The sequence below is a fragment of the Meleagris gallopavo genome, chromosome 1 (assembly GCF_000146605.3).
Source record: "Meleagris gallopavo isolate NT-WF06-2002-E0010 breed Aviagen turkey brand Nicholas breeding stock chromosome 1, Turkey_5.1, whole genome shotgun sequence".
In the NCBI taxonomy this organism is placed as follows: Eukaryota; Metazoa; Chordata; class Aves; order Galliformes; family Phasianidae; genus Meleagris; species Meleagris gallopavo.
The window spans coordinates 175,408,205-175,422,081 of record NC_015011.2 but is presented as its reverse complement, the minus strand read 5'-3'; the positions used below and the strand labels follow the sequence as shown (position 1 = coordinate 175,422,081).

The 13,877-nt window shown below is 41.7% G+C and overlaps 1 protein-coding gene across 1 annotated transcript; it reads left to right on the top strand.

Annotated features, from left to right (window-relative positions):
• The first annotated feature begins 6 nt into the window (after positions 1–6).
• LOC109365465 (glutamate receptor 4-like) lies at positions 7–4,379 on the top strand. Its single transcript, XM_019612247.2, has 3 exons — positions 7–170; positions 1,257–1,415; positions 2,214–4,379. The coding sequence occupies exons 1-3, from the start codon at positions 83–85 to the stop codon at positions 2,222–2,224; spliced, it is 258 nt and encodes an 85-aa protein (XP_019467792.1). The 5' UTR covers positions 7–82; the 3' UTR covers positions 2,225–4,379.
• Positions 4,380–13,877: the final 9,498 nt, after the last annotated feature.

Sequence of the window (13,877 nt, the reverse complement as noted above, 5' to 3'; positions counted from 1 at the left end):
TGTAGCCGCCTCGTCCTCAATGCCTCTCTGAGCAGCATCTAGCGAGCGAGCGGGAGAAGGCGAGAGAGAGGCAAAAGAGAAGATGAGGATAATTTGCAGACAGCTTGTCTTGTTGTTTTCTGGCTTTTGGGGACTAGCAATGGGAGCTTTTCCTAGCAGCGTGCAAATAGGTAAGCGCTGCATTGGGCTGTGTGCGGGTACTCAGGGGTTCGAGCCTTTGCGAAGTGAGTTGGGAAGGCGGCTCTGAAGGCAGCTTGCAGCTTTCTCCTCCACCACCATCCCATTTCCCTGCCTTCGTTGACAGCCCGCGTGCATTTGTGTATGTGTGCGTACGTGTGTGTGTGTGTGTGTTTGCGTACCGTAGGAAGGATGCTCATCTTCTGCCCAACTCATTCCAGCCCCGGGGTGCACAGGCTCAGCAGGAGGGGAGGGCGCCTGGGGAGATGCTCCTGGGCTGCTTCGGCCCCCTCCGGCTTCCCGTTTCCTTGCACCGAGGTTGCGGTAGCGTAGGCATGGGGCTGAAAGGCAGCCCTGCGTTCTCTTCCCGTAGTTGGAAAGTTTGGGATTTTGAAAGCTTCTCCGCTTAGCTCTATGCCCCCTCCTCACCCTTTTCCCATAGCCTCCCGCTTCCCTCCGGCCAGGCGCGTTTCGGATGGGACGCAGCTATCTGAATTCCTTCCAGCTCATCTCCATCGCTGCATCACTGCCCGTGGACTTGTGGAGATGCTGCTAACAGAGCTGAGCGGCTCCCTGCCTGCACATGGCTGTGGAAGAGCAAAGTTCATTATATTCCTGTTTAGTGCAGATAATCCGACACAGAGTGGGTATTTTTTTTAATCCGGAAAGCATCGTTCCCCTTAATCAGCCCGCCACTTCATGTGAGAGGTTTCTGAGTAGCTGATTTAGCAGTGTGTTCAGTCGCAGGGAGATGGAGGCTAAACACTTCCAAAGGTCACTGTAATCATGGCAAATCGGGGTATTTACATGTGAAAGGCTGGAAACCGAGAAGTCGGGAAAGAAGCATGAAGCGTCGGGGTGGTGAATATCGATTGAGAACAGTGATTTAAAGGCAGCGGTTGTGATTATGAATGTGATTAGTTCCTTGCTCATTAAAGTCTTAGGACTTTCCTTACTGTGCAGCTTTGGGAGAGTCAGTTGCTTGGTGTTACAAGACAGTAGCTTGCCAGCAATTCACCCTGCCTCCTCTGCGTCTTGCTATTTTTTTTCTTTTTTCTTTCTTTCTTTTTTTCTTGTAGGTGGTCTCTTCATCAGAAACACAGATCAGGAATATACTGCTTTTCGATTAGCAATTTTTCTTCATAACACCAGCCCCAATGCCTCCGAAGCACCTTTTAATTTGGTTCCTCATGTAGACAACATTGAAACAGCTAACAGCTTCGCTGTAACAAATGCCTGTAAGTAAACGTGCCATTGATTTGACCAGCTTACGGGTAGATTGCAATGAAAATAACAGGAAATCACATTGCTATCGTGCATTGGAAATATAGCAGAAAGTCTGTATTTGGTGTAGATACCGTAGCAGAAGAGCAGGGGGGGCAGCAGTCCTTGTTAGTCCTAACTGGAGCACAGTCCCCTCGCCTGCCTTGTGCTCTCTAACCTGATGTGACATTTACTTTAGTGTTATTCCTGTAGTTTCTCGCTTTCTGGTTTCTATGGAGATGAATTTTGTTGTTGTAAAGAAAAATTATGAATGTCTCGATCCATCCATAAACCCCACTGTTGCTCTTGTTCGTGTTTGGGTCTGACGTGCCTTGCATGTATTTGGAAACATACAAGAATGTGTATGCTCATGAATGCTTTGTTAATGCTTGGAAAGGAGATAGGGAAGCAGCGGTGTGCAGGATTATATATCTGAGTCGGTTGACGCTGCAGTTGATCTGGTGATGTCACTTGAGGCAGCCCTGCTCTTATATTCTAGGTTGTAAATGTCTCTTATCATCTCGTAATGCATACATCCTGTGGATATGTCTCTATGCATCCATACATTGGTGCCAAGTCAAGTTAGTATCTGATCTACTTGATTTCACAGACCACCTCAACTGGAACAAATATTCTCTTCCTACTATATATTTTCTACACACACACATGCACACACACACAGGCTCACATACGCCATGAAAGGGAAACAAAAAATGAAATGCCTTTACCAAATAACAGTAACAGTTAATCTTTTTTATTATTATTTTTAACAGATTATAATTAAGTGAATTTCCTACATTTCGATCACCTCGGGGTCCTTAGCAGTGGCTGAAACACATGCTGAATAGTGCTTGGTCTCGGAGAGCAGCAGAGCATCATTTCTATTTAACTTCACGTATGTCAGGCTGATAAGGAGGAATTTATTTTATTACATAAGACAGTGGGATACAGTGTGGCAAAGCTGAGGGCTGTTAGGAACGTCACGTTCGTGTTTCAGAATTCAGTTCTATGGGTTTTCCTCTGTGGCCTTTAAGTTTTTGAACCCTTTCTCTTCATTCAGGAACAAATTGCCTCTGGATGTAGATGCCCTGAGCGGCATTGCTTATTGAGTTTAAAATAGAAATGAGCTGGAGAAGGTCTTCCTGTCCACTGTGCCTTTAAAATATGTTCTGTGTTTCTCCCCAGCTTCTCACAGCCATCTTTTAATATGTAAACATGCCATGCACTGTGCAGTTCTCATATATAATTTATTGAATGTGCACTAAATTTATTTATATGAGTCTTCAGTACTATAAGTTTCAGATGACCTTGCCACCTTATTTAGCAGAAAAAGCTTCAGAGCTGCCAAAATGGCTCCATTCATTTCAGGCAGGAAAGACTGATGTCCCATTAAGTGTGAATTTTATATTAAGCAATGTATTAGTTGTGTTTAGCATGAAAATCAATATCAAATTCCATGAGAAGAAAGCATTTCAGAAGGGCTTTTGAAACTGGGAGGCATCAGATGTGTGCAGGTGTAGTTCATTGAGAAAACATTACAATGCGTGTCAAGTTTGCAGGCGCCGATTACATATTCCGTGAAGACAAATGACAGAGGGGCTTTTTTTAAACTTCAGTTTTTAGTGAAGGAGGAAGGGACTAAAAATATTGCATATTGAAATCAGTAGTTCTAGATAAAGTCAATTATCTTAGATTCTGCCTACCCATCTACTTCTGCCAAATAATTTCAGAAGCAATTGTTACTTTTTGGATTAAGGGTATTGTGGAGAATTTCCACTGGAGCGCTAGTGAATTAATTCTGATTTGCATACATTTAAGATTATCTAAAGTTGAACCACTTCTGTGTGTCAGACTTCAGTGCCTTAGATTCAAACAAGGGTTGTCCGAAACTTTCCCTAATTTCAATGATCCACAGCAGATTCTTCTCTTGTTCCAACCACCTCAGGTTATTTCAGCTTGAGCATCTTAACTGAGGAAAACCTGTCCCCTTCTATTTGCTACAATCTATAGAAACAGTGATTCATAACCTTGTTATTTTTTTTCGTTAAAGTGAACCCATTTTTATTTCTAAAGAATTTAATGACTCAGAAATGATAATCTGTACAGTAAACGGGGAGGCAGAGAAAGAAAGAGAATAAATGTATATGTTTATATATGTGTATACTACTATAATTCTGTAATTATATTAAATAGACATAACCCTATAGGCCTCTTCAGCTCTGTGCTTCCCACTTAAACCGACAAGTATTTTTAGTCCAACTTTGTGTTTACTTTACATTTTGTAGACTCGTTTTAATAATCTGTTTCTCATTTTTCATATAATACTGAAGAATATATTTTAAATAACAAGTGTTCTACTAATGAAACACAGGCAAAGTGACTGACAAGTGAATAAACATATCACGTGTCCCTTAAGCTAAATATGAGCAGAATCCTGCAAAAATCAATTGTCTGATAGCTGGAGGACACTGACTTCCATGTGATTGAATTTCCTGGCTTGACAGAGGCTTCTAAAGCACAGATGTGTGAGGTTTTCTAATCTAATTAAAGAAGCCCCACCATCAGCTCAGAATTAAATGATTTCATGGCAATATAAAATGATAACTCTTTCCTGAACCACTGTTAAACAGTGGCTTTGGACCTTGTTGTTTGTATAGAAAAATTCCTCTGTGCACACGTCTCCAGGTACAAAGTACAAAAGCATTAGAGCTGCTGGGCTGAACTGAATATTCATGTGAGTTCATGCATGAAGGTCTAAGACATGACTACTTACCTCTGGATCTGTTTCCATGTGCACAGAGGTTACTTGTGAAGATTCAAGGCCTGGCTCGTTGGATGTGTTAGGGACCCTATACAGACAATTTCAAAGGATTATGGAGGGTATGTTGGTGGGTAACCCACTGCAATGTTGGAAAACTGTGGAGTATTTTTTCATTAAATATAAACATATAGCCAAGTGTACATTCAGAAGTGCCTTTGGAACTGGAATAATTTTGTAAATTCCATTTAATATCTGTCTTCTAATGATTGTCATGCACATTTCTGTTTTCTTTAAAAAGGCCTAGGCCTTTCATGTGTGAATGCACATGAAACACGTTTAAGCACAAGGACTCTGTTGTAAGTCAGCAAAATGAATCTGATCTGTATCAGTTTGGAGATAGTCTTTCCTCTCCTTTCCCCTTCCCACTTGCGTGTTTTATTTAAACCCTGTTCCTTTTTGCACTGCATACATTATTCAGAGAATCTCTCTTACTGACAGAGAGAGCTGAAATTATTGCAAAACATGAAAAGTACAAGGTTCTTACTCATCAGAGCACAATACACCAAAGCTGAAACATATGAAACATTGACATACATTGGTTTGCACATTACAAGTGGGAGATTTTGCTCATGATTGGAAATCCAAATTCAGGTAGATGTCAGAGATCCGAAATTTGCGTTGGTTATTGGAGAGCATTTTAGATATTTATTCTTCAGCTGAATGCTGAAAAATTTTCACCATCGCATGCAGAATCTATATTGCATTAGTAATTCTTAGCAAAGCCATCAACATTATACCTGCTTGAATCATTTTGAGAGGAAGTTGTACAGTTTCGCAAAGAACCATCTACCTTCCAACTCTTGTCTTGTGGTTGGGAATTTTTGTGTTGAAATTTCTGATGCAGGCCAGGATGGCAATTTAGAATAGTTCGACTGGAAGGGACCTTCCAAGATCATCGCATCCGACTGCTTGACCTCTTCAGGGCTAACCAGAACTTCAAGAATGTTATGAAGGCATCAATGACCTTGATGAGGGGATAGTGGCCACCCTCAGCAAGTTTGCTGATGATACGAAGTTGGGAGGATTGGCTGACACGCCTGAAGGCTGTGCTGCCATTCAGCGAGACCTGGACAGGCTGGAGAGCTGGGCAGTAGGAAACCGGATGAGGTTCAACAAAAGCAAGTGTAGGGTCTTACACCTAGGGAGGAAGAATTGCATGCACCAATACAGGCTGGGGGATGAGCTGCTGGAGAGGAGCTCTGCAGAGAGGGACCTGGGCATCCTGGTGGACGACAGGTTGGCCATGAGCCAGCAGTGTGCCCTCGTGGCCAAAAAGGCCAGTGGCATTCTGGGGTGCATTAAGAAGAGTGTGTCCAGCAGGTCGAGGGAGGTGATCCTCCCCCTCTACTCTGCCCTGGTAAGGCCTCATCTGGAGTACTGTGTCCAGTTCTGGGCTCCCCAGTACAAGAAAGACAGGGATGTCTTGGAAAGAGTCCAGCGGAGGGCCACAAAGATGGTGAAGGGCCTGGAGCATCTCCCCTATGAAGAAAGGCTAAGTGAACTGGGTCTGTTCAGCCTTGATAAAAGACGACTGAGAGGGGACCTGATCCAGGTTTATAAATATCTGAGGTGTGGCGGCCATAGCGGTGAGGCCAGTCTCTTTTCAGTGGTACATGGAGACAGGACGAGGGGAAACGGACATAAGTTGCACCATAGGAAGTTTCTCATGAAGAACTTCTTCACGGTGAGGGTGACGGAGCACTGGAACAGGCTGCCCAGGGAGGTTGTGGAGTCTCCTTCTCTGGAGATATTCAAGTCTCGCCTGGACGCCTACCTGTGCGACCTGGTGTAGGGAACCTGCTTTGGCAGGGGGGTTGGTCTCGATGATCTCTAGAGGTCCCTTCCAACCCCTACAATTCTGTGATTCTGTGATTCTGTGATTGCCCAAATGCTTCTGAAAGGCATGAAGCACCAACTACAGCTCTAGGAAGCCTGTTTCAGTGTTTAATCCCTCTTATGATAAAGAAATTTCTCTTAATATTCAGTCTGAACCTCCTCTAGTGAAGATTTGTATCTCACATTCTTCCTGTTTTAACAAATTAGTAATCGCTGCATTTATCTCAGCATCCATCATGGTATATAGTGCATAGTTGTTGACTTTGAAGGGCCTTGAAGGAGAAAAGAAAGAAGAAATGTTTTCTCTGCCCATTGTGGATGAGGCATTCTGGTTACCCATAGTCTTTGCACTCCAAATTGCAGTGCAGATTCTGAGCCAAACTTTGTTCATTTTTTTTTCATGAAGAAGTCACACCTGTTCCACATCTGGTCATACTGTTTTTCAGAGTGATCTTGTTTTTCTTAAGCCTTTGACTCCAAGACCTCTGATTTTTGTGGCTAGCTTTCATCATTAAAAACACACTACACTGTGACACTTAGTTACAAAACATGTATAGCTACCTTGGTTTCAGTTCAGATCACAGTACATGAGAAGGCAACACTGGGAGCTTCATTATGGAATGTAAAGCTTAGCAGGGCACCTTGCTGCCCAGGTTACCATATCTTCTCCGTTCTGCAAACAAGCTCTTTAAAACATAGCTGAAGTTGTTCCTCTGTGCATGAGCAAAAATATGACAGTCAAAACTACGTGCGCTCTGTACAGCATGGTGCACTGTGATATTTGCTACAGTATTATATTCCACAGACTATGAAATCATTATTAATAAAGTCCACCCAATCCATTTGGTTTGTGAAAACACATGCACAAGCCATGCTCTGATTTTCTTTCCTGGAGAAGTCATTCTGGAATACACGTACATATACTCACTTGAAATATTTGTTTCAAAAATCTTTCATGTATAACCAGTCTTGCAGTTCTTGTACATGATTAGGCTAAATGGGAAAGAAGAGGTCTTGGTTCAAGAGTTTCATCAGTACCTCATGTTAAAACTACAGCTTTTCCTTTTGAGTCAGTTTAACTTCATGTGTGTACTGAAATGAACATATCCCTAATGCATGTAACTTGGGGCAAATCAAACACTCTTCATCTTGCACACAATTCATTTCTCACCAAATTTTTATCTCTTCCCCCAAATTGTAATCCCAGTAGATAGTATTGAACAGCAGAGTTTGCTACATGTCACTTAGATCGGGAAAGAAAAAAAAAAAAAGCCTACTGGAATTAAAAAAAATTGTATCTTGGAATAACTTCACTCTCTTTCCAACAGTTTCTTTGACTTTAATGCCCACCAGATCAAGGGCGGGTTGGGGACCTGAAACTAGTGGGTCTGACTCTACCTCACCAGAATGCAGTTTCTGGTTGAGCTCCACCAAGTTTGGAGTCATCCCCAAGGGCAGACAGGAGCCTCTCTCCATGAGTCCATCCCTGGCCTTGCGATGTCGGCTGTGAGAGCGAAGGTGGTACCATCTGCCGAGGCATCCAGGAAGCTGAGGAAATAGGCTCAGATGTAGCATTGCTTTTATATCATGACTGTGTCATTTCACTTAGAGCAGTTTCAGCTTTGATTTTGAGAAGATTTTTACTAAATTTGATAATTAATTCTACTTTAATAATTACAGTTCACTTTAGCAATAAGTGTGTACCTTTAGCTTAATAATCAGTGTCATTTATACTGTGATGGTTTTTATTTAGAAAGTGAATTTTGATAGAGTTTAAAGGCATTTTCACAGAATCAGAGAATTACATGATAGCTGAGCTGGGAAGGGACATCTGTGTCCCCCTGGCCCAAGCCCTGCTCCAGCAGGGACACCCAGAGCAGGGTGCCCAGGGCCACGTCCAGGTGCCTTTGAAAGGTCCCCAAGGAGCCTCCACAGCAGTGCTCCTGGTGTTGAGAGAGAACCTCCCGTGTGCTACTTTGTGCCCACTGCTTCCTGTCCTGGCACTGGGCACCATTGAGCAGTCTGGCTCTGTCCTCTTTGCACCCTGGCTTCTAGTATTTGTGGATACTGATGAAATCCTTGTGTGCCTGTTCTCTGAGCTGCACAGTCCCCAAACTGCTCTTTTGCTGTCAAGAGTAGTACAGCATTCCCAAGGATGCAGTTCAGAGTTTTGAAAGTTACCATAAAGGGATACCATGAGCTCAGGTTGGAACAGCAAAATCAAACAGTATGCTAGTTGCCTACAAAAAGGGAACTGGATTAAATCTTATTGTTCTGAAATAGGAGTGATTACATAACAACAACAACAGCAAAAAGCAATCCACAACATTTGAAGTGTTTTTCTTTAATGTATGGAATTAGTCTCAAAGTAAACCACAATTCTCGAAAGTGATTTCTCTTAAAATTCTGTTATTTGAACTTGCTGATAGAATCAGAGACTATGTGTGTACTTATATGTCATTTAATATATGAAGGATTTTGTGCATGTGTACCTGGGAGATCTGCATTCAAAGAGTTTCATAGCTCTAAATGCGATCCTTGTACAATAGCTGTATGGCAGAGAGAAAACCAACCATCAGTAGCTCCAATCCATCAGAGTCTGGATTTAATTTTCAAGGTCATTGTTGGGAAAATAAAAGATGGGCCTTTGGTGAAATATAGTCAGATTTCTTCAGTGAAAATTCAGAACATGCATTTCTCTGACATGAAATAAGGCTTTTGTCTTAGCATTGTACTGGACTGGCTAAAACTGTAAACTCAAAAGCTTTATTAGAAGCTACAGAACTAATTTCATCTTCCTTTCATGGTATTAATGACAAAGATTGTGCTACTTCATTCCTCCTGCAGCAGCCAACACAGTGCAGTGCGGTGTTTTTTGTCTAAGACAAAGCACCTTTACAAAAGTAAATTAAATGGATTAACTTTAGCTTTATCATTGCAATCTAAGTTTGTATGCTAGTCAAAATAGCTTATGCATTTCATTTTTAGATCTTGACTGTTTTAAGACTTGCTTGATCACAAGAGAGGAAGCCATCTGCTTTGATTTCTTAACCATTTTACATCCTGCCATGAATTGTGCAAATTCAGGTTGTGAACGGGTGTGGTTATTTCAATTTAAATACGTTGGGCCGTACATAATCTTTTCTTATAGGTCTTACTTCTTAATACGTGACTGATTTAAAAGGGGTGACATTTGTGCCAGTGCACACGTGAAGAAAGTCATAAATTGGACAAGTGTAATTAAAAGGAAAATTTGGTCTCCTGTCTGGATTTCCACTTCTCCGTACAGTTGGCTTGAGGCAATGATTTTGGACTAGCGCAGCACAAAATTGTCTAGATTGGCCTGGGTAGGAAATCCTGCAACTTTGGTGGGTGTACCAATATCTGAGTTATGTGGTGGGACACAAAGCCCAAGTGGACAATGTATTCCATGGTTATAATGGTTCTTACCTATTTTATTAATTTTTTTAAAGATCTTGCTAAGTTATAACAATGTTAATATGAATCCTTAATAATTCTATATATCTGAGCTGTATGTTTTCAGACAACCAAGTTAAAAAAGAGAGGTTTCCTCACCTTTTGGCATGCAGAGCTTGTTCTACTATTTCCGAGCAGCACCCTTCTTCACAATGGGAACTGCTTATTACTAAGCACTTAAGAAAATCTGTCCTTTTCTGCGTGATAAAGCATGAGTCAGGTGCCTTGTTTCAGTAGTGTTACTTCTTTGTGAGGATTTTGTTTCTTCCCTCTTTTCTTTCCCATGACCCTGCCTGACTTGTTTGGGTGAGCACAGCTGTTTATTGGATCTCTGGTTCCTTATGGTCAGGTGGGTCCAGAGTGTGACATACACACCGTATTTATATTGGCTGTGTGATGTGAAGAGACAGACCATTTTCTTCACAACATTCCTCAGATTATGGATAGGCTTTCTGTGGGAATCAAAGGGGAAGACCTGTGTTCACAAGCTGCTGTTCTTGCTGGGTGCTAGCCAACTGCACTGACATGAGCAAAATCCTGCTCAAATATTGACCCTTGTCCCACAGCTCTTTCTCCAGGCAGAGCTGTTGCTGAGTTAAGTAGGGGCTTTACCTGCACTGGGATTGCAGGCTGGAAGGGACAGTAGGGTCAGCTTGTTTGCAAGATGAATGGGTTTTCATACTTTTCTCTCATTTCTCAGTTTTATTGAGTATTAAATTGCTTAACTCATGTTATTTTTAAAAATATATATATGTTTAGGAATTGGACCTCTGCTGTGCAGTTGCCAATTTAAAAAGAACGTCAATTGGGCTGTTTTCTTGTGTTCCACAGGCTATTTCAGTGTTGTACTTACATGCAGCCATTGCTCCTGAAAAAATAGTCTTGTGCAGTACCTTTTGATATTCTAAAGTCATGGACAGTGTGAGCTGTTGTCCACCGCAGCTTACTTTATTTCTGCACTTACTTTATTTCTGAAAATACAAGTAGAGCTCAAGGGAGGCAAAAAGCAGTTGCAGTGTTCATTCGTTACATTCTTGATAGGGAAAGGCTTTAACACATTGTGAAGATTCATACTAAAATACATCGTATTTTACTATTCATAAGAATCCCTCAGTTTCTCACTCACAGACCTTCTCTGAGGTAGATTCTATGCCATTTCTGCATGCACATCTTCCACTTGATTTTATGGTGTGTTTGCATAGTAGTCTCTTAAGCTCATAAAATTTGAACTTCATTTTTATGTGAATGTCACCTGTTCTTACAATTGACTTTCCCAATGAATATCCATCAAACAGGTGTTTTAGAAAAGCTCACAGGTAGTGCAAGTTAATTGATGAAAAGAATTGAGACCTCTACTCTGTCTTGAAATCTTTTGAATTTAAATTTCGCACTTTGCAGTAAAAGGCAGTGTATGTATTAATATTAAAAATGCTACGCAAAATAATTAGGAATTACAATGCAAAATATTCTGTTCTTGTTAATTTATTTCACAGCCTTGTGTTACACTTCATTTCCTATGGTTAAACATTTCACGTGGCCTCTTTTTTCGGTGTCGGGGTCAGACCTGTTTCCTTAGTGGATAAAATGATTCATGTAATACATATTCAAGGTAGAGGCAGGGGAGAGTGAAAAAATTCTTCTAGAGCAAAGAGAGTACAAAATGCAGATTATTACCATTACTGTTCTGCTTCAGTGTTCCTGATGTACCAGTATTTCACGCTATGAGTTAATGTGAGCTACAGATCTGGACAGTGCTGTGGTCAGCTCTGGAAAACTACATAGAGTGCAAGTGAAAAACTGTTTATTAAGCACAGATACATTCATGTAAAATTCAGGAGTAAAAATCTCTGATATTAAAAATAAAAAGAGGACATCTGTATATCAGTACACTTAGCACTTTTTTTTTAAAGCCTTTTACATTGATAGGGAGAAAGGAACAAAGCTTTAGAGAGCCACAGTCTCAGCAGAGTTCTGTAAGGCTGTTTATTAGTGATTTCCTCCAAGTTTTCTTCTACTGGGATTGGTTCTTTCCACCCATTTAAACTGAGAAGAGTGTTTAGGAAAGGACTTTTCAAAAACACTGCAGCTGGGAGGATAATTTGCTTTGGAAATCAATAGTCATGTGCTCTTGCCTGACTCAGGAGTTTTTCCCAATCTCTCCCTTCTACTCCAGGCAGGAAGCCCGGGCAGGGAGGGAGCTGGCTCCTGGGGTTGTATGCACAGCCAGGTAACACTGCTCTGCATCCTGCTGGTTGCAGTGCCTCCAGCACAGTGCTCTGCAGGGTGTTTTCTTTCCAAAGCCATTTTTGTTCTGTCGGTATCCCTGTTCTGTGCTTCTCTTGAGTGGTAAAAGCAACAAGGTAAAACTTCAAGTGATGCATTATTATGTATTATTATGATTACTTTGGAGCCTGCTTTGGCAGGGCGGTTGGACTTGATGTTCTTTGGAGGTCCATTCCAACCCCAACAGTTCCGTGATTCTGTATTTATGTAGATAAGAAGAATGGGAAGTGGTATGTGGAGGCATAAGCAAATGTCCAAGAAAAAGAGCATAAGAGGACATGGGTGTATTGGGAGGACACATATATGCATCTGTTGTGAGGTTACATATGCTTCATGAAAGTGGCTAGCAGATCAGAAGTGGTGCCATATGGGAAGTGATCCACATTACAAGTCCTTACAGATGATACAGAAAAGATGTGAAAGCAGTCTGGAGGATGAACTGTTGTCTGATGGCTGCGAGTATCAGTGCCTCAAAGAAGAAAAAGCAAAGGAGCTCACCAAAATAAATGGAGAGTGGGTAGCATGTAATAGCATTCAGTTTATTGTGTTTTAAGGCTAAATGGGGCCATTTTGATCACCCACTCTGAGTTATGAGATATTAATCAGGCATTCTCAATTAATTTCTTTGTCAAATCCATAATTCTTTTCTGGCTGAGTACCCAACTTCAAAAAAAAAAAAAAATCTTGTACTGAATTAAAGTCTGGAAGAAGCACAGGTAAACTGTCATGCCATCAGCACAGCATACATCACATATCAGTGTCTTTATCTGTGTGGTGTGCAGGAGTCACACAGAACAGGCAACCAGAAAAAAAGTTTCTCACTTGTGATTGATCTCTGATTTAGAGAAGGACTGCAGTCAGTAATGCGGGAGCACAGGGGCAGTATGGGACATGTTGGCAGCAAGATCCATGGCCCTGCAAGACACTTGGGGAATTACTGGGGCCATTCTCATGCTCCCTTGAAAATGGATACATGTCCAGTGGACACAAATGTGGGTAGCAAAGAATATCTCTTAACCCCACAGCTGGAGCGTGGCTTGAAGCAGAAAGAATGTAAAGATGGTATGTAGGTTCAGTGATCCTTAAATATGTTTTTGGCAATGAATTCACACTAGTTCCTATGATTTGTATGCAAAGGCTTGTCTAGCAACCAATACAACTTAATGGTCATGTGTGTTTCACATAATTCACTTTCTTTGAGCCATAGAGTACACAAATCTATTACTGCTTTCACCTGGAGGATTCAGGCTGTTAGTTTCAGATACCGAACATATGAATTTCGCTTTGGAAGTCCCTGATTTCATCTCCTTTGTGTGTCGGAGGAGATGGCAGCCTGAACACAAATATGATGATGAATGAGATTTAATGGAGAAGAGTATTTGCAGGGAGCCAAAGCCTGAGTAAAGGAATACAAGAAGTGCTCCCATAGCTGTCTTTGATGATTCTGAATAACACGCACAGTTGATGGAATGCACATGGACAGCATGCAGGCGGTGTGGTTTGTCCAGGCAGTCCGTCATGAGAAGGGATGGCTTTGTCCCTGTGCTTCAGGGACTCTCATGGACACCAGGGTGGCACATTGCCTGGGACTGGGAATCAGCCTATTTGAGGCCATGTAGCTGAAGTTTCTGTTTGTCCTCAGTTTCTAAGGTGGGAAAAGGAGTTCAAGATGAAGTGGGGACCGTGCATTTGTTCTATGTTGGGGAATAAGTTTTCTGGTGAGTGCTGAGAGGAAGGGCTGATGTGCAGCATAGCTCATGGCTTTAAGAAATGGAGCAGGAATGTACTGCTGGTGCTTGTGAGCTAGGGGTTGCAGCTGGTGCAAGCTGAGATGGCTTTGAGGAACTTGAAACTGGACAGATGTTATGCTAAGCTGAAAATGTAGTATGGGGAGAGATGTAACGATTCGACCAGCAAGCCCAGTAGAGTACAATAGGAGTCAATAGATGTGGAAGAGCATAAGACTAAAATTACTGCTCAGAGAGAGAAAACTGTGCTTCTGCATCTGCCATCCTCCCCC